This window comes from Polyodon spathula, chromosome 22 (genome assembly GCF_017654505.1).
Source record: "Polyodon spathula isolate WHYD16114869_AA chromosome 22, ASM1765450v1, whole genome shotgun sequence".
NCBI classification, from domain to species: Eukaryota; Metazoa; Chordata; class Actinopteri; order Acipenseriformes; family Polyodontidae; genus Polyodon; species Polyodon spathula.
Genome location: NC_054555.1, coordinates 7,395,890 through 7,421,495, shown reverse-complemented (window position 1 = coordinate 7,421,495; position 25,606 = coordinate 7,395,890). Strand labels below are relative to the sequence as shown.

The following is a 25,606-nucleotide window of genomic DNA, read 5'->3' as shown; positions in this document are numbered from 1 at the left end:
TTTTTTTTTTTTTTTTTTTTTACGCAATGCAACCAATTTCTATTGCTCAAATAACTATGCAATAGAGGCGGGGGATTAGCTCAAATGGTAGAGCGCTCGCTTAGCATGCGAGAGGTAGCGGGATCGATGCCCGCATCCTCCATTCGCAGTTGTTTTTTTTTATTTTGTAAAGAATAATAAGAATATATTATATTATATATATGAGAATATATTCTCATATATTCTAAAGAATAATCTTTACTACAGAAACTGACATTATGATTGTTTACATAATTCAGAAATATTGTATTAATATGAAACAAAGCTAATACAGATTAATACAGATTTTGTTTCAGTTGTTTATAAAATATTTTAATTTTAGAGTGCTGACAAACACCACTACTGATATTTTTTCTGGTGAAAAATCCAGAATACATTTTTAACTCCCCCCGGCTACATTGTAAGAACACTGCCACATTAATGCAGCGTAACAGGCAATATGAAAATTATTCAATACTGCTATTCTAATATTTGCCTAAAGGTTTTCTCAAAAACAGAAGCTCTGGCAAATGGTCAAAATAAGTGATATTTATAAGCGTGTCTTATTTATCAAAATATTTTGCTTAACTATTAAAATAACACAGTACTCCTTACAACTGAACTTGGCTCAAAGCAATTTAAAAAAAAAAAAAAAAAAAAACACATGCTGTGAAATAATGTTACGGTAACAAATTATTAACATTATAATGTGCCACTAAATTGTTTAACGAGAACCTGGAATTTATATAACTAGGACCACTGTTTTCAAATTGGCTACGCAGCACGGGAGAAAATGTATGTGTTCATACTACTACATTCTACATAGAGGTACATTTAAACCGATACAACTGCATCACGTTGTTCGACATTTTACTCACACCTGCCCTTCACTAGTTTAAACGTTGTCTGTTGGAGCCAGAATGACGTCAGTTACATGACAATTTACGTGGATACTGACCAGGAATTTGCATTCTGATTGCCTGCGTCGTGGGTTTAATCAGGTTGCCATTGGGTGGACGGTCACCCTGGGTTTTGATTGGCTGTCATGCTGAGCGCGATGTTTAAACTGGATTATTTGTACAAAGCACACTATTCCTAAACCACTTTGGGGAAAAGGAAAAGAGTAGTTAAGCCTTTATTTAAAAAACATAGAAATAGTGCAGCTGTTTGAGAGAGGTGAGTGAAACATTTGTTGTGAACGATTTTTAATCGTATGAGATTATAGAATGTCTAAACCTACCGTGGTAATGCAGAATTAATGGTAAACAAGGTGCAGCTTTACTGACACGGACTACCAAATGAAACCCTCTGGCTGAAGAAGTTAATTCAGATACTGTTAATCTTTCACAGTCCTTGCCGCAACGTGGCAGAACACATGAGGTTAAAATAAAAAATAAAAAAAAATTAAAAACTCACGATGACGCCTCGTGTTTTTTGTTTAACGATTTTAAAGATCTGTAGTAACATTTCAGCCATTTACAGAAAAGGGTAAACATTTTAAACTGTGTTTCAAAAGTATCTTTGCTCTAACGACAGTTTGTGGTCCTGTATTAGGTTTGCACTGTGAACGTTAATTTTATTCATTTAACCGTGATATAGTACAATTATCCTGTTTTCTATGCAGGAATAAACAACAGTGTAGCTGCATATTTTATATATATATATATATATATATATATATATATATATATATATATATATATATATATATATATATATATCACACACACATACTTTTATGAATACTGTACTTTTTAAATTGAAGAGCAGTGTGTAAATGCACACTCTCATATCTACCTATCTCTATCTATATATAACGAATCGTACGTCATTAAAAAAAAATACTAGATGAATTGGGTAATCGTTTATTGGTATATTATTATAAATATATAGCATTCTCATAAAAACACAGGAATTTGACATTCAAAATACCCGAATGTGACTAGACTGGTGCCGAAAGTCGCGTTAGTGGGGCATTTTAAGAATGCAACCAGATAACAAAACACGTCTTTTACTGCATGCTATTAAGAACACGAGTGCTCTCCGCAGTTTGTAAATGCATTTCTCGAATTTAGAAATATACACGTGGAGAGGATTTTAAGAACTAGGATCCTTGATTTTAAAGTATTCGTCCGCAGATGACTCAACTATTGGATTATTACGAGGGGGAGAGGGTATTTTCTAAACGGTAGAATCTCATTAAGATTTTATATAAGGATTTATCCGTGATCCTTTAGGGTTTACCTCTTAATATACTGTCTTTTTAAAATCTACTTTCATTTGATGCGTGCTTTCTAGATTTTAAATGCATGTTTATTCCACTGTGTTTGGCACATTGTAACCCAAAAGTTCATAAAAGCTCGTACAACAGTAGAGCTGCTGGTCTTGACCATCACTGTACTCTTCTCCAGTTTGTCAATTAAGCAGCCTTTCGCCTGTAGTTGTTTTAAGCGGTTTAACGGTTCTGCAGGTTATGCCTGCTGCTTACTGATGTTCCCACTTGCTTGAACTTGACTCCCTTGTTGTCATGGTGAAAAAAATAATATGATTTGAAAATGACTTGTTTCAGTCCTTTTGTGAAAAACCGTTGCAAAAATGTGGGCCCCATGTGTCCGAAACAAATAATTAATCAAATGCTGCACAACTTCCCTTGGGGTGCACCCGGATCTGGAGTGAGTTACCCAATCAAAACAGCTGGAGACTAACTACCTGCTTTTATAGAAGATAATTTACAACCAAGCTATATGTAGCCTCATTAAAAGGAATGGCTTTACTCCAAATTCTCCTTGTTAAAACTACCTCCATCTGGAGTTACACGTTTCTAAGTCAGGGGTAGCCAAAGTTGATCCTGGTCTTTGTTCCAACCCTGTTCTAAGTTGTTTAGTTGAACCAATTAAACCATCCAGACCCTGAAGTAGTTCATTATATAATTTTACCTGTTAAACCTGGAGTGGCATGGCCATGATTGGACACCACTGTCAAGCACAACTTAGAACAGTACGTATAATAAAACCGTCACAACTAAATTCAATCTAAGCATACATGTGTCTTTCTTTTGTCTTCCTTCTCCTCTGCAGGTGTCAGAGTTGTTGCAAAATGGCACACACAATTGCTTCTCCGAGAACCTTTCTCTTTGACGAAGAGGAGGCTCCAGTTTTTGAATCAACGGCTGCTGAGTTTGGTTCAGGAGTTCGCAAAGGACTCCTTTCAGACTTCTCTGTCATCTCCCCTGGAGAAGGCAACACACACAATGTAAAGGTCAGCAGTGTTGCCTTTTATATTTTGTTCAGTAAACTTACCTCCTTGTGACCAGCTCTTTGTCATGTTTAGTATCTGGTGTTTGTAGTTGTCAGACAAAATTGCTGCATGCAATTGAGTGGCTATCAGATACTGTCTTTGCTGCTGTGGTTTCATGGCTTCGTTCAAAGCAGTGTGGAACACTGCTATTTGCATTAATCTGGTCATCAAGTTTCATTCTCTGAGACAGAACATGTTTATTATAGCAGGCAGAAAAAAGTTATTTGAAATTCTAACTAAATGTGGCTTTGACATACTGCATATTGTATGTTAGCTCAATATTGACACAAACACTAAGCTGTTAAACAGAACAACCTTGTATTCTTTTGTATAAATATTCTAATAACTGTTCTTCCAGCTGTTGCCATATCTCTAGAGTTTTTTGGTTATTTTACACATTCTGAAATGTTCTTGATCTGCCCATGGCTACTTTAAAATTACAATACAGCTGTACAGGTCCTGTTGTAATGGCTGTAAACACAACCTTGCCAGTTGATTGTGTGCTGGTACTTCAATAAAACTACCTCTCTCTCTCTAGGCAGCAGAAGTGACTCGGGCATCTTCAGAGGACTGCAGCGAGAAAGTGAAAATCTACCTCCGCGTGCGACCCTTTACTGACCCTGAGCAGGAGAAGGGGGAAGACCAGGTGTGCACTCGGCAGAGTTTGATTGCGACTCTGCCTCTTGTTTGTTTGGAGTATGGTGGTGGTAATCCCAAAGCCAACATAATGCTATTGAATGAATCTGTGACCCAAAGGAAACCTTTCTCTCTTTAGGGATGTGTGTTTATTGAGAACTCGGCGACCCTTCTCCTACATGCGCCAAAGGACTCGTTCACAATGAAGAACACGGAGCGCGGGATTGGACAGTCCGTGCACAAATTCACCTTCTCGCAGGTACTACAGTCCTGAAATGGCATTGAACAATTTGCGTCCATTCGTTTTGCTTTTGTGTTGGAATAGGTAGTAACAAGAAAATATCAGAAGAGTTCTGTCTTTTTTTTTTTTTTTTTTTTTTTTTTAAACAAAATGTAATATTTAGTTACAAGATTACCAAACTGCATTTTTATTTTTAGTGGGGGGGGCGCGAGGCAACTTTCAAAACTTTATAGATTGCTAAAATATCTGAATGCTTTGTTTTAGATTTTAGGTCCAGAGACAACCCAGAAGCAGTTCTTTGATGCTACAATGAAGGAGGTGGTAAAAGATGTGCTGGAGGGGGAGAACAGACTCGTTTACACCTATGGAATCACAAACTCTGGAAAGACCTACACCATACAAGGTGAGAGAAGGATAAAGAACTGTGAAGACACTGGGGATGAGGGCAGTTGAGTTTCGTTACAGTATGATTCAACAAAGGAATGCTGTAACCCCTGCTTCTGTGTTGGCAACTTTGCATGAAAGTAGTTGTTAATATGTTGGTTGCATTGGGGGGGATAAGGATCTTGGACTAGCTTTACTGTTCTGTAAAACAACTTAAAATTTAAAGAATCACTTTAACAGTGGAGTCCAGTCAATTTAATCTAAATGACTGCAGACCTAAATACTGCTACTGTTTATTAAAAGCTTAAGTGCCTCAGGTTATATAAATCAAACCTCCAATAATTCACATTTGTCTCCTTTAGTTTACTTAGGCCTTTTTAAAAATTTGAAAAACTTTGAACATTTTTTGGGAGGGAGGATTTTAAATGATGGCAGTATTGAAATCTGACATGGCTTAGATCAATTGAATAGATCCCTGTGATTGACTGGCTTCTGTTGTCTCTTGGTGGTTTACTGCAGGTACCAATCGTGATGGTGGGGTTCTTCCCCGTTCCCTGTCTGTTGTATTCAATAGTATCCAGGGGAAGCTGTATAGTGGGGTGGACCTGAAACCTTCCCTGTGCAATGAGGTCATCTGGCTGGATAGCAAGCAAGTCATGCAAGAAGAGTTAAAGAAATCTGCATTTCTAAAAGAGGTGTGTGCAAACAGCTTAAAAGATATTGAGGTCATTTTTGTAGTTGGCAGTAAGAGGTCAATTTGATCATCCTAAACCCTGCCCAGGTTAACTACATCTTTTAAAAAGATAAATAAAATAAAATATTTAAATAACTACTGGAGAATTACCCTTGATTGCATCAACCACATGATAACAATATTGGTGGCTAATGCAATCTTTATAATATTCCCCAATACTTGGTAATTCGGGGTGTTTTCTTTCTGTATAGTTTCAAAAGCTGTACCTGCATGACAAACTACCCCTTTCTGCACCAGTCGCTAATCTCCAGATTCTTGCAAAAGATTACAAAAAAAAGTACAGAAACAACTGACCACTCAACTTTTAGTTTTTTTTCAAAATCTTGTTAATTCAATAGGATGAGATTCAGACCCCTATGAAGAAAAGTGACAGTGGCAGTTTCAGATCCAGGTTTGGTACCAGCAGCTTTGACAGTGGCATCGGATTCTCTGCTGCTAGCCAACTAAATAGTCAACTTCACAGCCAACTGGAAGGTAAGTCTCTTGGTATGGGTTATTGAGTTTCAAAGCATCTCCAGCTTCCCCTGATTATAAGTCTGAAAGCTGATTTGTTGATGCCAGATTGTTTACATGAGTGTTTTGTGTCATCAGATTCTGGCAGCCGTTGTAAAGATCCTGACGTGGTGGAGATAAGAGATGAGGGCTGCGTCCAGTACTCTGTGTGGGTCTCTTTCTTTGAGATTTACAATGAATTTCTCTATGACCTGCTCGATACGGTCCCCTCTAACCAGAACCGTAAGAGACAGACTCTGAGACTGTGTGAGGACAAGTACGGGAACCCCTATGTCAAAGGTGAGAGACTTTTTAATTTTTTGAATCCACAATACTATTTTATTACTATTGAAATATATAAATGTAATCTAAACGATTTGTTTAATCTAGATTTGAACTGGATCAATGTGAGCAGTGCAGAGGATGCGTGGAAGGTGTTGAAAGTGGGCAGGAAGAACCAGAGTTTTGCCAGCACCAACCTGAACCACTGCTCCAGCAGAAGGTACACTCTCCCAATAAGCAGGGAACCCAGCAAAGTGTAGGGTCCAAGCCACTGATGTTACATACCAAACCCATAGCCACCAACATTGATTTGAAAACTAAATGCATATATTCTAATTTATGATTTTTGCATTGCTTGTTTGTTGGAGTTTCATTATAATCAAGATTTGTTTTTTAACGTTACTGTTTATCTCTTTTCGTTAGTCATAGCATCTTCTCTATTCGAATTCTGCACATTAATGGTGATCCTGAATCTGACTTGGTTCCCAAAATCAGCGAGTAAGTACTCCTTATTCATGCATAGATTCTGCAGAAAAATCTGTTGAAACACTTCATACTGCGTTATTGTTACACTTGCTAATTGATTACATCTCTGATGTCTCCCCTCAGGTTGTCTCTGTGTGATCTGGCCGGCTCTGAAAGATGCAAAGAACAGAAAAGTGGAGACAGGATGAAAGAAGCCAACAACATCAACACTTCCCTGCACACCCTCGGCCGCTGCATTGCAGCGCTGAGGCAGAACCAGCAGCACAAGTAAGTACTGGCAGCAGGATATTGCATTTTCAGCAGGGTGGCAGATCCTTTCCTTGTTACTAAATTCTTCACTCCTGGATTGAAACAAGTGCATGCTTTGCTTTTCCTTTCTCCCCAACACAGGACTAAACAAAACATGGTTCCGTTCAGAGACAGCAAGCTGACGCGGGTGTTCCAGGGGTTTTTCTGCGGGCGTGGGAAGTCCTGCATGATCGTCAATATTAACCAGTGTGCCTCCATGTATGACGAGACTCTGCAGGCCTTGAAGTTTTCTGCTATTGCCACCCAGGTGAGCAGCTTTGAGGTTTTATTTGGTATTTTAACTGTGATGTTGCTAGTTGAGGTGTGGGGGGAAATTACAACAACATTGTTATGCAGGAGAGTGTTAATAGTGAAGCCTTCAATGATTACATTCACAAAAAGCAATGTGGAAATGCAATTTATTCCCTTGGAAACTGAGATGAGAGCCCGATTTGTCCCTAATAAAAATCCTGCAGGAGGTTTCCTTAAACCTTTTTTTCTTTTTCTTAAATATTTTTTCGGATCTCCTTCTGATACAAATTTGCTTGTTTTTGTCTACCAAGCTTGTACATGCTCCACCTTCCAAAACTAGAGTTGCTTACATACAGTCCCTGCTCCGGGAACATGGCATGCGAACCAATGACAGCCTGGCTGAGGACGAGGAGGCGGGGCAAGGTGAAGAGAGTGACGATGAAGGAGATGTCACTATGTTTGACACAGATGTTAGTTCATTATTTTTATTTTTTATTTTTTCCTGAAATATTTTGTCCTAATTTTACTAAATGCTGATCCCTTTTATCACAATAAAATACAAATTTCTGTCCTACAGATAAAAGCATATAGATTTTAGAAGGTACATCTGTAGTAGTAGCATATTAGGGCTGGCAACAATCAACCGGTAAATAAACAAAGGGGGATATGATCCATTTTCAGTAATGTCTGCTGTCACAAGTGACTTAAATTGCTTTCAAATTCTTTCTTCTGTATCAAGTGGTACTTGGGTCCAGGGGCTGACTCAGGGCTGCTGCAGTGATTCAGTGTGAAGCACTAATATATTCTTTATAATCTTCAGTCCCTCCTAAATGCAATTGAAGTTCTGAAGGAAAACCTAATCAAAGAGAAACAGGAGAAGTTGTCCCTGGAGTTCAATATACGGGAACAAGTGTTTAATGAAATGATGGAGCACATAAACGAGAGGGAAAACCAGTTCAGGTAGGTATGTTTTTGTCGGTAGCCTTGTTAAATTATGAAACGTCTGACTGTCAAATACCATATGATTTTAATTAGTTTTCTCTTGCCCTAATATATTGTCATCCTATGTTGGCTCCACACACTGATTATTTGTCATTCTCTCATCCCCATTCAATAACCATGTGGTTCTTGAATACCTTAAGTATATTGCAACTGCTGCCTTCAATATAGGAGTAAAGCAAGGCATAACTTATGTTCTTGTTTTAGTGAGATTCTTGAAAATGAGAAGGAAATGATGGAAGGGAGATATGAAAACAAAATCCAAAACCTCCAGGAGTCTTTGAAGAAATATTACCAACAAGAAATTCAGGTAGGAGGAGCTGGCGCTTGTAATGTATCATGATACATTTTAAACCTTTTGTAATATATTGCGAGAGAAGGACCGGGCAATCCAAGTGTAACTCTTCATATGGGGCTAGGGAATTCCAACTTCAGAGGCTGCATTGGAAAGTGAAGATTTAGACTTTAAGGTTGATGGTCAAATATTTGCATTTTTAAACAATTTTCTATCCCTATAGGAGAGGGACAATAGGATTGAGGAGCTGATGGCTGTTCTGCAGGATCCATCGAAGGAGTCCAAACTGGAGCAGTCTTTCCTTGACGGGTCCCAGCACGAATCCCCCTGTGGAGTAAGGAGGTCAAAGAGGATTGCCAGCAGTACCGTGGATCGGAGGAAAACCAACATAGAGCTGGAGCTAGTCAAAGCTGAGCTGCAGGAAAAAAATAAGGGTGAGTCTTCTAGCACACCAATTGTCCTCAGTGATACATTTATTTAAATGTTTTACAATGATATTTGCATATGAGTATTTATTATAATTTTTTTTAATCCAGAACTGAAGGCATTTCAGGAATTGGTAACGCTGCCCCATTCTGCAAGTGCCCTGACTTCAGCTGTGGACAGAAAACTGGAAGAAGGGCAGAAGGTAACATTTCCGCTGTTTTTCAGTGTGCAAATGGTTGTAAATCCTTATTGGATTAGATCTGTAACTGATTGAATCTGTGTAATAAGGGACCTTGCTGAGCATGCTGTTTTGTATTCCTTGTCCTGCCTTTCCAGAGCATCAGAACATTGCGCTCGGAACTCCAGAAGCTGGGCGAGTCTCTCCAGTCAGCTGAGAGAGCCTGCTGTAGAAACACCAGTGCAGAGAAACTTCGACACACCCTCAACACCTGTGATGAGATACTACTCAAACAGGTAGAGGATTAGAACTCTAAATTCAGGTTTAACCCACTGACTGCTAGAACAGTTTAACTGATGTGCTTGGTTCTATTTTATCTTGAGTTTCAATCCACTGAATTTACCCCAGTGTGTGGTGTTTGTTGTTTTTTTTTTTTTTTTTTTAAGTACTGGTAATCAACCTCTGCAACAGCCCTATCTGGTTCTACACTTTGTTTTTTTTTTTGCATGTGCTTGTTTGGACCAGGTGACACCTTTTTTTTTTTTTTTTTTTTTTTATTAAATGGATTTTCAACTGTGTGAAACAGACCCGTCTACTGTAGGTGTACTGGCAAGCCAAACTTCCTTTACCTTTTCTCATAACTTAGATCACAGCGATCCGGTTTCTTCTTCGTTGCTCTACGCCTCACCTTCGCAAAGGCAATAATATCTTTCCTATGGTACAGTGAGCAGTATTGTACACAGTACTCCAGGTGAGGTCTAACCTGCCTTCTGCAGCTCCCTGCTAGTGAGGTTTCATTCTATTATCCTGCTACTAGAGCTACCTTCATCTATTTCACTGTACTTGGGTACTGAGCTGCTGGATTTAATTATTCTTCTACAGTACCTTACTAAACAAGTCTCTTTCTTGATCACTATGTTGCATGGCTGTTCCAGTATTGTTCCTGCTAGACTAATCCCTTATTTAATATTCCTCTTTTTTGTAACTTTAAGGTCCAAACCCATCTAAGTCTGGTGCACTGCTCTTCATTGCTTGCAGATCAGGGGTCTGCACCATGTCACGTGGCAACGGACATTTAAAAAAAATAAAATAAAAAAAGCACAACTTAACCCCAGACAAACAAAATGGAAGTTTGTTGTGTGTGACGTATTCACTGCTATGGACATGCGTGTCAGTGTAAGGACACTTTGCCAACCCCTGCACATACAAGTGTGGGCAGTGTATGCCCAGAATTGTTTTCAAATCATTTTCTCTTTAATTGATGGGGTTAAGTTTTTAACTTTTTGGCATGTAGGTATCCACTTAATTTCTCACATTTTGTTTCCTGCGCGTGGTTGGTTACTTTTTTCTTCCCCATCCTGCAAGTACGCTTGTTTGTTTCTCCTGCCCTAAAATTCAGCTCCATTTCTCAATGGAACTGCGGATGAGAATATTAACAGAACTATAAGGGTTGGTTTGGTGGCTGGTTCTCCTTGGCATGTGGGTATCCAAATTGCTGGCCTAAGAAGAAAACGCAGCTTCTGCTTTGGTGTTGTGCTGTTGGGAAGTTTCTCAGTTGATGCTGTCTTGACAAGTTTTTATTTATTTAAATCAAGGACCAGACCTTGGCTGAGCTTCAGAATAACATGACCCTGGTGAAGATGGACCTGAAGAAGAAGACTGTCTGCATTGCTGAGCAGCAGCACACTGTCCATGCCCTGAAAGAGCAGCCCAACTCCTGCAAGAAGCGGGGGGGTGCCAACATTGAAAATCAGCAACCGGAAAAGAGATCCTTCCTTCGGACCATCCTCAATACACCACTGCGACAGCAACTCGCACCTGCTGCCACCAACAGTCCTTACAGCTGCCTCATGCTGTCCAGGCAGAATCCACCTCGGACCACGCCCAGCAAATACAGAATGAAATATTAACCTCTCCAGGTTCTAAGGTTTTTGATATATGCAATAAGGTCTGGATCTGTTTTAATATGCTTTTTTTCCTTCCCTCCAAAGAATTTAGAATATTACATTTCTAGACCAAAGTTTTTGCTGCTTTTTACATTTCTTTCTTTTTTTAAAACGTGCAGCACCTTAGTGCTTCAGAGGAGGGAAAATCTGAAACATTAAGAGCAATTATTTGCTTGGTAATGGAGTAGTACTTTTGATTTCCTACTGCTTTTCTAAGGTTTATTTTAGGAAGTTGGGAGATTTAAGTATTAAGCAATACTCACTGGTTTATAATTAGTAATCTCACGGAGTGCCTTTTCTATTGGTTTGTTTTTTTGTTTTTGTTTTTTTTTACCATCTTCAGTTAAATTCTCAGTTCGGCTGCATGAGGTAGGCATTTATAATCTTGCATAATAGTTGTGTTTTTAGTTGCATGTCCTAGAAGACCAGAAAATGTTTAACATCAAAATGTAAACTACTGGAGAGATGTCCATATCCATGCAACTAAAAGAAATTCAGTACTATGTTTACTCACTGTAGTAGCATGAAGCTAAGTGCTGAACTGTTTTGTATATACGTTTTCCTGTCTCAGCTTCTGTAAAACTGTACTATCCTGTCTATGCCCTGTATTGATTTATTATGCAATATCTAATGCATGTAAAATATACATTTATAAAAATAACAAACCAACATGGTTTTCGAAAATTATCCTGCGTCTGTATTTGGCAAAGTTACATAATGGAGTCTGGGTTAACGCTAACTTTTCACGACTATTTAGAAAGCGCTTATTCTTAACAAAGAACCTTTCCAAATTAAAAAGTACAAACCCCTGCTGGTTAACACACACTGCGAGAAATCAAAACCTCAATATGTACATTTAATTTCAAGAAACTACACCTATTGGCCATGCTGCATCTCGCACAGGTAAGCCAGTTACAAAACTGCTTTAGTTAGAAGTGCAAAGTAAAGAGAAATCTTGCTGCACCCTGTACCTGTCAGACTAGAAAAGCCACTGCTTCTAGCTCTTTTATATTTCAGTGAACACAGCACAACTAAACTACTTTTTTCCCCACATCACTTGCTAACCTCCAATATTGTTAACATTAAAATGTTATTCAGGCACTCACCTTTAATATCAAACACAAAATAGTTATTCATTGACCTAATTTTGGTTCATTAAGAGTATAGCCACAATATGTCAACTTCAAAAAATTAGTTAACAAAAATACAAACTCATAATATTCTTGGGTGCATACTGATAAATTCTAAGCAAATTTACTGTGTCACCTTGTTTAAAATTACTACACTGGAGTTGGCATAGCAAAATGCAAACAAATACATTAGGAACTTGCAAAAAGATAGATTGTAGACCTTCCTGTTTTTGAAAAATTTACAAAATAGCTTGACTTCCACCTGTAACCTCTGGGCTGCAGCACCTACTCTGAAATAGTTATGGAAGGAGAGAAGGTTCAGAGGAAACTGTTCTTGTCATCAGGCTCTACGGTGTTACAGAGGAGAGGTTGAGCGGTGACATTCTCCGCACCGGAGTGTTTTTTGCTGATAAGGGTCCAAAAATAAAGGGCAGGGACAGGTCAGATGATGGGGTTTCTGCCTGACCTCGGACTTGTGAAATCTGACGAAGCAAAGATTTCCCTTCCTCGCGGGCCTATGGGAGGGAACAAGAGAGTATTAGTCTATTAAAATGAATGCAATATTCTGATCTTAGTGTTACCAAATCAAAACTACTTACATCATTGTAATTACAGCATCTTTGTGCACAGATAGAGGCATCATCATATTGTTTGTTTTTAAAGTAATACTGGCCCAGATAGCGAAATGCAGTGCTCAGTTCTACCTGTTCCAGCAACTCCTAAAAGAAGGAAAAAAACAAATCAAGCACTTAGTGCTGTGGGAATAAGTCAGTTTTCATTCTGTGATTTGGATGAACCACCTATTGCAGTGATTCAAGCTTTTTTGTTCACAGACCACCTGGATTTTTTTTTTTTGGCAGACCACACAAACAGTATAGCTGACTGAAAAATAAGCACATTAAAAAAATCAAAATAAAAATCACCTATAATACTAAATATAACCACACTTACCTTTGTTTCAATGTGATGAGTGGGCCTGTTTCTGTCAGCAAAGCTATTTTAAACTTGGAGTTTTAAAGAACAGTTCTAGTTTACCCTTCATTAACATGAATTTACTGAGGGGGGGACGGGGACAGGACGGACTGTTTTATTTTGAAATTGAGAATTACAGCAGAAATGTATTTGTGAATTAGTTAAGCACAGATGGAGCTACGAATCTCCAACTATAATCTTTATAAAACAGAATGTTGGATGCTACATGCTGATTGGCTGTTGGGGATTTTTTACCTTGCAGTTAAATAGTGCAATGCACGACGGAACTTATTTCTACCGAAGCACAGTTCAACTAATACATTACCAATACACAACACATTAAACTTGCAATAAATATATACACTGTTGTGATGTCTTTTAAAGTTTTTAAAAATAAGTGACAATTACAAGAAGCAAAACCAAGAGGCACAAAGGTGTAACAAGTTAACGAAATCGAAGAAAACTAAAAATCTTGGGCAGCTGGTGTTTTTATTGATTTAATGAAATTGAAAAAAATGCTAATCTACTTAAAAACAGTTTTTCCTAAAAATCTAAACTGTTGCAATAATTCTATTCTTCAGCGTAATTTAGCTGGTCAAGAGTACTCAATTCTGTTATGTTAGCCTCCGTGCTGGTCCAAATCGCTCCATAAACCACAATGATAGCCTGTTAGTGCCCAAGCATTTAACATAACAAAAATTGTTAGCATCCACGCCTACAACCCAAATACAGTATCTGTCCTGTTTTTTTCCTTTTGTTTTTGTTTTTGTTTTTTTTTTAAACTTGCAGATATCTCCATGTATGCATTTTCTTCCTGCTTCTGTAGCTGAGCTTTTGAGGTCTAAAATTTTGGGTTTGCAATGAGATCTATAAACTAAGCTGCCACTTCCCTTCTGTAATTATGTAACCTTTCCACGGACCATCTGAAGGGAGCCAGCGGACCAAGGATTGAGAACCACTGCTCTATTGAAAGAAAAATTATTGTGACCTTAAAGGGGTTTTTGTAAATTTATTATACCTCTTTTTTAATAATATTTTTACAATGTTAAAAACTAATTTCAAAAAGCCCTGTGCTTACCCCACATTCAAATATTTCCTTAATGTATATGACGTAGCACTGGGCAGCCTGATCGGATTCATTCAACTGTTCATGAAGCCTGGAGAAATAAGAAAAAAGAAACCAGGGTTTCAAAAATATAATTATATCTGCTTCACCTAATAATCATGGATTATTTATTTTTTTTAATAAAAAGGCAGTGAAGCGGTTCCCAGCTGAGTACTCCAGGTTAAAAGGGGTATTTTAGGGCGGGGGAACACAAGAGGAACTAAAAGAAACAGGAATATCAAATTGACGCATATGGAAAATGTTTCTTCCTGAACAAAACGGTTCTATATATTCACCTTTACATAATTGCAAATACTATATTAATAACAACTTACTTTGCCAGCTTTACTAGTGCCATTCTTTCTACATCCCCCACAGAATATGCTCTCCAGTAACACTGTTCAGAAGGAAAGAAAGCACACTCAGTTCAACACAGGCTGTTTCACAGACTCCGGTTAGCAATGTTCTTGGATTACCTCACGTGTAAAGATTTTTAATTCCATGTCAATCATATCAGTTACATGATAAAGACACACAGTTAGAAGAAAGCTCACTGTATGAACACTTTGAAAACAACAAACGCTCTTGGATTTATATATCGTCAAGTGGATTCAGACAGCTTGAGTGTCTTACTAAAACTCTCAAGAAAAAAAAAAAAACGACTTGCCTTCGTTGCTTCCACCAGCTGGCTCAGTTTCTCATAACACTCCCCCAAAGCTACAAGCATTCGAGAGTCATTCGGCCTGCAAATGTGAAGGTAAGCATTTTGAATGAGTAACGCCAACTAAAACCTAAATAAAAGGAACCTGCACCAAAATATAGATGTACAGTGGCCATCCACCAAGTTCTATTGACATCGCCATAGCAACTATATCCCACCACATCAGGTAAACGCGAAACCAGAGCCATCAGTAATATGAAAAAATAGCTCACAATGATCTACATACACATGGCACGGATGTCTCCATAGATAGATAGTACCCCCAGATTCTTATACTCTCACTAAAGAAAGTCCTATAGAAGTGTCTTTACAGTATGGGGATAATAAAGCTGGCTCTGTCTTCTCTCAAGTCTTGTGGAACGTGGACTAACCTGAGCTGGTGAGCTCTCCGATAGTAGTACAAGCAATAAAATGGCATCTTCAGGATCTCATAGGTCTGTCCTAATCCATACCATGCTCGATAATCACGCTTATTCACTTCAATCGCATGCCTGCAAACAAACCAAACAAAGCTTTAAACTTGTTCCAGTCGTGCTCAAAAACCTCTTTGTGGCACCTGTGATCTTCAGCTACGGACTTCCATTTCCAGTATATGAGAAACCCATTGCCAGTAGACTTTGGGATACATACTGGTCCATAAATCCTGTACTGTGCATTAGATATTGATTTTTAAATACATCTTGGGACAATTACCATCAGCCTATTCCTTCTTTTTTATCACCCATGTTTTTTTTTTTTTTTACAGTTGATAAAGGTTGCCACTGGTGATACCTGTAAGCTTGGATGGCAGCCGATGTATTTTTCATCTCCATGTATTCGTGTCCCATTAGTGTCCAGGCACCGAGGCAGCGTGGATTGAGCTTCAGCGCTCGCTGGAAATATAATGCTGCCTTCTCATGCTGCGATCGTAAACTGTAATAATTACCTAGGGCCAGAGTCATTATTTGCTTTTAGTGGGACAACACAACGCAGTTGAGAAAAGATGACAATTTAAGGCAAGAAATTATTACAATAAAATGACAAGCTAAAGAATGGTCACAATGCATCAGTCACTTGATTATCCAGACTCATTTTTACACAAAGTTTTTGTTTTTTTCTATCAATGCCACTTTGATTATTAGAAAAAACGTGTGTTGCCCTGTGAAATTCAAGTTAAAGAAAAGCTGAACTTACCAATCACACAACAGGTCTCCACTCTGTACTTGTCTATGTCACACAGATTATGTGCTAGGTAACTCAACTCAGGCTTCATAGTCTATAAAATAAATAAGTTTAGATGACATATTACAAATGCAGATTTCATATATAAAAAGAAAACCATAAATATGGCTTCGTAACAGATTTAGACAGACATGTCTCCCTTGCAGGATTTCACAGGGGGGAGGGGGTAATGATGTAACTTAGCATCTGTTAGCTATTTAGTGACACTCCCTTTGGTTTTATCTGCTACTGCACTTGTTTGTGCCAATCTTGTCTGTTTCATCCTGAAGCAAGAACCAGCCCTGGAGCGTTGAGAAGAGCCAAGAGCCTCACTGTTATCCAGGTGGCACTGCCACCCCATGAGGTAACCAACAGGACCGAGCAATTAGATGTGAACTGACATAGCAGCCAGTACATCCCCCGAACAACACAAGCCTTTAAAAAAAAGACATACTGGAAATATATTGATTCAACAAGTTGTAAGAGATCCAGCATTATTATCTTTTTTATATTCAACGCTTCTTTGGACTCAATGAAAGAAACTGTACCAGTATACTTGCTTATACATGGTATGTGATAAATGTCTCCTTACCCTCACGTAGAGAAGGTTGGAAAATGTATCCATGTTTTCGATCCGATAGGGGTCCTGCTCCCTTAGCTCATTAAACATCGACAAAGCTTTATCTATATCTGAAAAACAAAATGAACAAAACAAGCTCTTTCTAGTTTGATTAAACAGAACAAGCTATTCTAAATCAAACAGTCTTGCATCATACTGTATTTATTACACATACAGTACCTCCCAGGAAACACATCAAATCTTCTGGCAGTAGAGCAGTAAATACAATAAATGTTTTGTACACTGCTGATATTGGGAAACAAAGCACTTAACCACTAGGAGTTTGTTTGGAAAGCCCTGGCTGGGAAGTACGGAAGCCTTTGAGCACTTTTGCTCTCACAGCAAACTGAGATCCGAAGGGTGTTCTAACCTCGGATGTTGTGGTAGGCGACGGCAATCTGCGAGATGATGTAGGTGCTCTTCGAGAAGCCGACGTTGATAAGGCTCTGGTACTTCTGCAGAGCTTCTTCAATCATCTGCATCTCTGTGTAAATGTGAGCTAGGAAGAAGTCCTTCATCCAGGTGTCGGGGAAAGACATGGACTTCAGCTGAAACAAATCGCACAACACGAGCAAGAAAACCATTACATGCATTCTCTCTCAGAATGTGTCATTGCATGTTACGCTAAAACAAAAGCCTTTCTTTTTAAAAAAGAGTTAAAGCAGATTTGCTTCACAGGAATCAAATCCTTGAGTTTTTCTTTACCATTTCTTTGTTTTCAATGAGGTTGCAGAGTTCCAACCACGATCCCCAGTGCAAAGGGAGGCAGTGAGTCGCTTCAACAAACACATCAATGGCTTCCTTCAAGAGGTCCAGCTTCCGCAGTACAACTCCATACCTAAAATACATGTAGAAACAGATTTTGGATAATGTGAAATTAAATAGGATTGCCAATAACGCATACACATTACTAATCTCAATACATTCTAACTACCCCATTCATATTTATGTATGTATGCTGCTAATACTGTACAGTAATTATGATTTGCAGTCTCTGCATTTCAACAGCAGCTGGACAGCACAGAGTAAAATAATTGTTTATAAGACACATAACAGGAATTTTTAGGTTGTGATGTTAGTAAGCAAATAACTATGTTTCTATATGAAATGTAAGAGTTAGTTTAGGGATTCTGTCACATACAAGTAGAGACCAAAGCCATCCAGCTCCCTGGCTTTGTGCTTCTTACTCAGCTCCACTCTGAGCTCTCGCAGCGACTCGTTCTTCACCTGCCCTTTCTCCAAGGGGCCTGCCACAACATCAGAAACATTTCTAAGCAATCCAGCAAATTCATACACTGCATAAATAACGTCCAAGTAAATCTGATCAGAACTTATAAATAACTGCAGGAGTCGTAACAAATTACAATGAACTATCAGCTATTCCAATAGACTCTGTATAGGGTGGCAGGCCTTAGTTACTCAATCAGCACTCTGTCTTGATCTGAGGTGGCATTGCGCAGCCACAGCAATTGATATCCAAGCTGAATCATGCTGTAAAACAAGGCATGTACAGCTAGGTTTCACAGAGCACCATTAACCTTGAACTTGATCAGGGTCTACAACACTCTCTTATGGGAACTGAATTATTAAAATTAGGGAAACAAATCTTACCCAAGCTGTCCACCGTTTCATCATCTTTCTTCTTTTCTCCAGACTATACAAGAGAAAGTTAAAAAGTCCATATCGCTTGAAGTTTGTTAAACATGTGTATAACACCACGTTTTAAACACAGCAGCTCTACTTCAAATTAGGAGTGGGATTCCCAGCAGCTTTTTTTTTGTTTTTAGTGCTAAAGTGCATTTAACCCATCATCTGATACAATATAATTGCATTTTTTATCAATAATCTGAGATTCAAGTGTTTAATCAAATCCCCCATTAACTTTTTTTTTTTTTTTTTTTTTTTTGAAAGACATCCCCCACCGCAAAAGAATTTGACTTAGACTGCTTCGTTCAAAACAAAAACTGTTTTCCATTGATTGGACCCACATTTAACTGTGAAACGCTGCATTATTCCAAACTCCTTGGCTGGGAATGTTCCATAAACATATGCACAACTAAAACACATTATCTTACCAGATATCTGGAGTACATGTAAAGGAAGTATGCCTTCTGACTTCTGCAGCCTCGCAGGAAGTATGCGGCGCGGTCATACTCTTTCAGGTCAAAGAAAGACTTTGCTAAACTGTAAGCATCCAGATCCTGAGAGTCTTCCTAAAGGAAAACATTTCAGATGTGTTTTTCTTATTGCAAAATCCCATTTTAAACATACATCTGTATGGGCATGAATGGTGCCAGCTATAGGTCTTGAGTAAGAGCTAGGTGGTCTCATTTTCAGGAAGCAACCACGTCTGATCACAACTGGATAAGAGGTAAGAATGCATATGAAAGTCTACCATACACATAATGTAAAGGGAATTTGTATCTTGTGCTAAAGAATGTCCACATTTCATCACACTTATAATAAACTCTAAGCTGGAGATAATAAACATCCCACCGCACACATACCTCTGTAAATGGAGGGGGTGGAGGCAGCTCCTTCATAGGAAGAGGGTCAAGAGCAAACGCAAGTTCTGAAGCCCTGAAAAAGAAAATTGTAGGCATGGGGAAATAAACAGTGCTTTACCTGTGTAACAAACTGAAAGGATAATCAAACAGAGGTTTACAAACGATGACAACTGCCTATTTGCTGATGACATGCTGTTTACTGACCGTGTTAATTGAAAGTAAGCACTCTTTGGTGAGCAGTGGTGAACTATCGGTGCAACCCAAACACGTTTACAACTCTGCATTGCTTCATTCTCTAACTTCAGAAATTAGACCCCGCTGTCTGTCGAGTCCGTTTACATTCCCTTACGGTTATGGTGTCGGCTGCAGGCATACAAGCAGCCTCCCTTTTCGTTCTGTCTCTATGAACTCAACGGTCACGCTCCTGCTGCTTCCACTACCTGCAGCTAAGCTCCGAATGCCATCTGCAGAACTCTTCAATGCTGATTAGTTGAGGGATGTAAACAAGGGGAAAATGAATGGCATCTCACTTTTAACTAAAGGGTGCATTAGTAACAGAGAGCACTTACCCGAAAACAACTATAATACATCCACTTAAATAACCGAGTAATAATATATATATATATATATATATATATATATATATATATATATATTTATATATATATATATATATATATATATATATATATATATATTGAATGTTATTGAACGAATAACATAACATGGAGGGGAAGGTGCAGCATTGTGACAACAGTATAGTTTCTACACTAAAATAACACGTTATACAATCTATAATAGTTCTCTAGCTTGCATCTACAGGAAGCAAAAGCATTTTTTAAAAAAAATATTTTGTGCACTGAATATTTTATTCGAGTGCTGTCGAGAATCGTATCGTCCACTGACTTCACGGTGCTATTGATTCAAACATATCGAACGCATTGGTAGGTAAACCAGTTAAAGACTCACCATTTGACACTGTGCACTAATCCCCTCTCCCTGCACAGCGCTATGATGACAGTAAGCTGTTTCTTTATTTCGACCAGATCCCCGAACTCACTGCTCAGCGCCGCCATTTTTCATACACAATCACCCCAACCAGTCACACTACGGGAGACTGACGATCGCCAAAAACTGAGTACCACAATAATCCGATCTGTCATTGGACGTTTAGTTCCTTCCAACTTCCAATCGGGTAGCGGCGCTCTTCTCTATAGCAACTATTTTATTTATTTATTTATTTTTATTGCTACAGATTTGTTTTACTATTATGAGGGTGGCTAACGTTTGATTTAATGCTAGTACTATTGTAAAAAGTTTTCATGTTAGCATATCCACAGGGAACTGCTTCGAGGAATCCTACAGCTTTAGTTGATATGAATGGCCAACCAGTGTTAGAGAATATACATCAGTTAAACTGTAGATGGCACAATTTACTAACAAGACTGATTAAGATGACTTGCTGTTCTGAGGTCTGTACTCGAGACAGACTCGTGTGCCCGTTGATGTAAAAGTATTTGATCTGTGTATTGTATTGTCATTCATTAACAGTCTGTGGCTTTCGAATTGTGTGATTGAGAGGTCCAAAGTATTACCCAGCTTTAACCATTTTTATGCAACTTTGTATGACTGTGCAAGATTCTCACCTGCCTCAGTCACAGATCGGACTTGACCTGCTCTCCAGTTCACGCCCAACCTTTGCTTTATACCCCCCTACCTTTATACATATTGTGTTTTGAGAATTGTAGCATTAGAATAACAATGCCATCCATTAACACCCTGACATACAGATTCTCAACCCAATAGCTAGATATTTGTATTCTGAACGACCCTGGGAAACAGACCTGCAGTTTGAATCTGTATAAATGTAGTGGTGTTGCATGAATACACTGTTAATTGTTACTTTAATCAACAGTTAGTTACAGTGCTTCCACAGCTGACTGCCCCAAATGAAGTGCCTTTTTAATTAAACAGGTTTTCCAGTTGGCATATAGCAGAAGTCCAGGTAATTCTTTTTATCCACCAGCTCGCTCTGGGTCTCCAGTGCCCGGGTTGGATAACCAACTCCAGTAAATAGCCTTGTGTAAATCTGACAAATGTGTGGAAATACGTTCAACTGAAGAGGATTAGTGTTTAATAACCCCTTCATAAACAACAACTTGGTAGGGACCCGGCCGTATCAGAGTTAACCTATGCCATTCTTCCTGTTGTTTGAGGGCACTCTGTATCATTTTCAGTGGCTAATGGTAACAAAGGGTATTGTCATTGCCCGTTCTGTCATTGAAAGTATGATGTTAGTAACAGTGTACTGAGACAGCTAAAAAATGGACTGAGCTTCAGAAACCACAGTGTCAATACTTATGGGCACTACTGCAGTTTAATTCAATTAAAAAAGATGTTCCTCTTCAGTTCTGCTGTTCGTTGCATGACAGTTTCCCCTGAAAGGATGGAAGCTGCGTGTATTAAAACATAGACTGCCATGGCCGACAAGTTAAGAGGATTTTTAATCATTTGTGTAACCAGCGGTTACCATTACCAAGCATTAATGCAGAAATATTAAGAGACAAAAATAAATATAAATGTGTACTTTTGAGAAAATTTGGTAAGCAGCAATGGTTAGGAGCAATAAAATCATCTAAGTGAATCAGTTTATAATACTGTCAGATTACGCAATATACAGGCTAATGGGAAGTGTAGATTAGTAGTACTGGGTGAAAAGAAAGAACAATAATTAATCAAAAACATAAACATACCACTTCTAATTCCATACACATTAATATATATAGACTACAGTATATATACACACACATACACATGCACGCACACACACACACACACACACACACACACACACACACACACACACACACACACACACACAGAAATAGTAATAATAATTGTAATATTAATAATATTAATGCAAACTAGATAAAAGAAGTAAAGTGCATAGAAATATGCTTAAAATTATGGTACTACACAAGACAGCCCAACCATCATCTCATACAGAACGCATTTTGCAGAATTCAGTAGACCTATTTACCCATGTTATGGGTGACACATGTGAAAATGGACTCTTACACACAAACAATCACACACACACACACACACACACACATACAGCCTGGGATGGTTTGATTTAGTTCACTCCTCAGTTTGTCATTTAATTTATCAGCTGGGCTTAGTTAATAGCACAGCACAAGCAATGAAATCCTTGGTTAGACCATTTTTATGCAGACTGCGTTTGAATGGCAGTGGTGATGAGGTCGGCTGTGGTTCAGATCAATTGAATAGACTCCACAGTAGGTACGCCCAGACAGCATACCCAGTGGTGGATAAAAACACAGTTAACTGGTACCATGTTATTGTTCTATTTTTAGCAGGGGTATATTTTTTTCTTTTTTTGCAATCACATGTCGACTAATCCCACATTTCTATAAAAACAAGTGTGGTACAAATAAAAAGAGATGACTTACAAGGTACTATCAAACAGCCAATGAATAGAAACTGACCACTGTTATAAACCTGTTTCTTCCAGTCTCTGGTTGGGTTTTCTCAGCTGTCAGTTTACAAATCGCTTAACAATTTTGTCATTATCTGTGTTCAGTTTCACTCTGTGTCGGGTGCTCAGATCACATAAGGAAACCCTATTAGTGGGTTGTTTAGTGGTTTGGTCTAGTGTGGGCACTGTTCAATTGCTTTGGTCCACGGGGATATCTGACAAGATTTTATAGACCTCGTCAGCAGCCAGGCAAAACTGATTTGTCTAGTATGTTGATTGTTTTTTGGTATGTAGATACAATTTTATAGAGAATAACATTAGCTCTCACATTTCCTATGTTGGCTCATACAGTATATATCAAATGTGTGGAGCAATACATCATTGATCAAAAATCACTGGGGCTTAATTTTAAAAGTGAAAGATCTCATTTGGGCACCTCGGTTCAATACCCAGTATTTTATATACAGCAGCCAGCCATATGAATATGGAGAGTTTATCATTTAACAAAAAAACAGGAAAAAGTTCTCTGAAGGCAAATATTCTGACAGGAATAAAATCATTTAAACTGTAAAAAAAAAAAAAAAAAAAAAAAAAAATTAGCAATAAAATACCCATGTAACTGCTCCTTCCTGCAACTAAGTTGTTTCCTGCTCATTTTATACCAGTTCAAAATTGTTATAGTCCTATCAGAAACGCACCTCTGCTTTTTACACTTACTTTTTCTCTTACAGAAAGCCGTTATTGTTTACCATTCCAGAAAGCTACACTGTGCACTGAACAATTCTAAACTGGTATAATACTTTCACATTCAGCATTTCTTATTTTTCAAAGGTGGTTAACACTTTGACATAGTGACATCAAATTTAAAAAAAAAACAAAGCAATAATTTTTGATCCCACACAAGAGCACTCCTGGGAACTCACAAAACTGAACACAATGAAATATGGAATGGAAACAGTAAGCTGTAATGAGAGTTGTCCCATTGGAATTATTGTTTTAAAGTGTTGCCTGTGACTGTCCCTGATTATGCAGCAACATAATTCTATGTATGGATTTATCTATCCTATATTGATTGGCAGTGTAAGACCAATAATTGCATTCCCTGTTGAGTCTCGGGTTTCAGGCATGGGAATCCTAAGATATTTAGGTCCCCTAGGACTGCGAACTAATTAAAAACCTCCTGTGGACAGAATGTCTGCACACGTGTGCGTGTGTGTATTGGGGTATTGCTCCCTCTGGATAAATAAAGCATGCACATCTAAGATCCAAAGACTTTTACAATAAACAGAAACTGTGGTGAACTGCAAACTACATTTTCCAAAAGTAATTCCAAACGACGAAGCAGTATAATTAAAGGTTTCTAAAGCTCTGAATCTAGTTCTCATTGTGTAACATTAACATGGATTTTTTTCATAATGATAGGACTTTATTAAAGATGGGGTAACGCTCTGAAACATGTTATGTTTATTATGTTTATTGCGCACATGAAGTAGACATTTTATTTTAATAAACCATTTATCTTTATCAAGTGATGGTGCTAATAGCTTGATGCGAGCAAATTTATGTGTCACCCCAGATGTTTTTAGTTGATCTGTTCCGCTGGCAAATTGTGTCTAATGCAGGAGTTTTACATAACATCTACTGTTCATCTACTTACCATCTGCTTCTGTCTGTCTGGGCATGAGAGTTAATTGACAATATTGTATTGCAGATGTTTAAATGCACAGACATCAAGGTCCATTTTAATGGAAAGGTGTATAAAGACTTTCTGGGGAATTAGCTAACATGCAGTGATTAACCTGGCCAGATATTTAACTAGTAATTTGATTTCCACCAAAACATCTCACCTGAGCGATGCCAGTCCCAGCATGAAAATGGTTTCTAAAGATATTTTGTGAGCCTGTGAAGTTAGTCGGAAACAAACTCCCCATCCCTAGCTGGGTTGCTTTCCTTAAAAAAAGGGAGAACATTTGGTGGGACCATTCTACTTGTGAGATGTCTTGCTCATGAAAATATTTTGCACATTTTTAAAGAGAAGATGATTATCTATTCAGAGATACCAAGATAGTAAGTAAAGGGCATGAGTGAAGGAAAATGGGCACTACCAAGCCCTACCCGTACAATTGCTGTAAATCATTTGTTGTTGCAATAATTAGTGTGGGTACTGTAGTTTCACTGAGCCTGTCTTTAAAGAAGGGTATCTGCTTTGCCATGCATTATTCAAAGCAAAATAAACAATGTCACTCAGTCTATTGTGTGATCTGATACAATGCTTCCCAGCTAAAAATCTAATTGAATGGTGGCTGCTTGTAACAATTTCTTTGGAATGTTTTCAGAAAAGAAATTAAGCAGTTTCAAGCAAATGAAAGGGAAAAACACCAAAATAACTTTTTTATTTATATAAACAATATTTTAAAAGATTACAACAAAAGTCTAGGTTTTTAGGGTAAATGTTTTATTGTTTCTATATACTAATATAAAAAAAAAACAATGTAAAATTGAAATGTAGTTTTGTGGCACTGTATTTTGTATACTTAGTATACTGTAATAATAAGTGCATTATAAAAATCACAAAACATTTCAGCCAACAAATGGAATCATGCATTAATGTCCTGCTCAGTTGTCATTACCTGCAGATAATTGACTGCAGCAACAGTTAGATCTACCAAGGTCAATTGGAAGTGGCCACTGCAGAGAATATTAATTATATCATGAACCAAACTAATGTCTTTGTGGAGGAATATCTTTTTAAAATGTGGTTTTGTTTGGACTGGATCGCTTTTGCTGCTTCAAAATCATGTTACTGTATAAGCAAGTTTCAAGATCCTGTTTGCTTTTAGAGAGCTTCTTTTACCTGGGGATAGCGTGAACGTTAAAAT

The 25,606-nt window shown here is 38.0% G+C and overlaps 2 protein-coding genes and 1 non-coding gene across 4 annotated transcripts; 2 read left to right on the top strand and 1 right to left on the bottom strand.

The window, feature by feature from the left end:
* The first annotated feature begins 69 nt into the window (after window positions 1-69).
* trnaa-agc lies at window positions 70-142 on the top strand. Its single transcript has one exon. It is a non-coding gene; the product is annotated as a tRNA-Ala (tRNA).
* A 941-nt stretch (window positions 143-1,083) lies between these two features.
* LOC121297009 (kinesin-like protein KIF20A) lies at window positions 1,084-11,717 on the top strand. 2 transcript variants are annotated; one of them, XM_041223019.1, is made up of 20 exons: window positions 1,084-1,194; window positions 3,096-3,276; window positions 3,854-3,961; window positions 4,091-4,210; window positions 4,457-4,595; window positions 5,096-5,271; window positions 5,669-5,804; window positions 5,922-6,122; window positions 6,213-6,324; window positions 6,528-6,602; window positions 6,714-6,857; window positions 6,981-7,146; window positions 7,442-7,600; window positions 7,951-8,090; window positions 8,337-8,439; window positions 8,648-8,858; window positions 8,961-9,052; window positions 9,187-9,324; window positions 9,675-9,779; window positions 10,624-10,706. In XM_041223019.1, the coding sequence occupies exons 2-19, from the start codon at window positions 3,115-3,117 to the stop codon at window positions 9,753-9,755; spliced, it is 2,463 nt and encodes an 820-aa protein (XP_041078953.1). In that variant the 5' UTR covers window positions 1,084-1,194; window positions 3,096-3,114; the 3' UTR covers window positions 9,756-9,779; window positions 10,624-10,706. The 2 variants fall into 2 exon arrangements, with proteins under 2 accessions (XP_041078953.1, XP_041078952.1); XM_041223018.1 differs by lacking the exon at window positions 9,675-9,779 and having other exon boundaries at window positions 10,624-11,717.
* Window positions 11,718-11,816: 99 nt separating this feature from the next.
* Window positions 11,817-20,343, bottom strand: cdc23 (CDC23 (cell division cycle 23, yeast, homolog)). Its single transcript, XM_041223020.1, has 16 exons — window positions 20,198-20,343; window positions 19,229-19,301; window positions 18,797-18,934; window positions 18,333-18,375; window positions 17,863-17,968; window positions 17,427-17,559; window positions 17,092-17,269; window positions 16,695-16,792; window positions 16,076-16,157; window positions 15,674-15,827; window positions 15,274-15,393; window positions 14,849-14,924; window positions 14,517-14,578; window positions 14,155-14,233; window positions 12,704-12,823; window positions 11,817-12,619 (listed from the first exon to the last, which is right to left on the bottom strand). Exons 1-16 carry the CDS (start codon window positions 20,302-20,304, stop codon window positions 12,452-12,454), a joined length of 1,737 nt encoding a protein of 578 aa, XP_041078954.1. The 5' UTR covers window positions 20,305-20,343; the 3' UTR covers window positions 11,817-12,451.
* Window positions 20,344-25,606: the final 5,263 nt, after the last annotated feature.

Excerpts from the sequence above, each read along its gene's own strand:
- LOC121297009 (XM_041223018.1), top strand. The coding sequence starts at position 3,115 with ATGGCACACACAATTGCTTCTCCGAGAACCTTTCTCTTTGACGAAGAG. Across the intron at positions 6,603-6,713 it reads TTGGTTCCCAAAATCAGCGA|GTTGTCTCTGTGTGATCTGG; the intron begins GTAAGTACTCCT and ends GTCTCCCCTCAG. Across the intron at positions 7,147-7,441 it reads TTTCTGCTATTGCCACCCAG|CTTGTACATGCTCCACCTTC; the intron begins GTGAGCAGCTTT and ends TTGTCTACCAAG.
- cdc23 (XM_041223020.1), bottom strand. The coding sequence starts at position 20,304 with ATGGCGGCGCTGAGCAGTGAGTTCGGGGATCTGGTCGAAATAAAGAAA. Across the intron at positions 18,376-18,796 it reads ACATGTACTCCAGATATCTG|TCTGGAGAAAAGAAGAAAGA; the intron begins GTAAGATAATGT and ends TCTCTTGTATAG. Across the intron at positions 15,394-15,673 it reads GCTGCCATCCAAGCTTACAG|GCATGCGATTGAAGTGAATA; the intron begins GTATCACCAGTG and ends GTTTGTTTGCAG.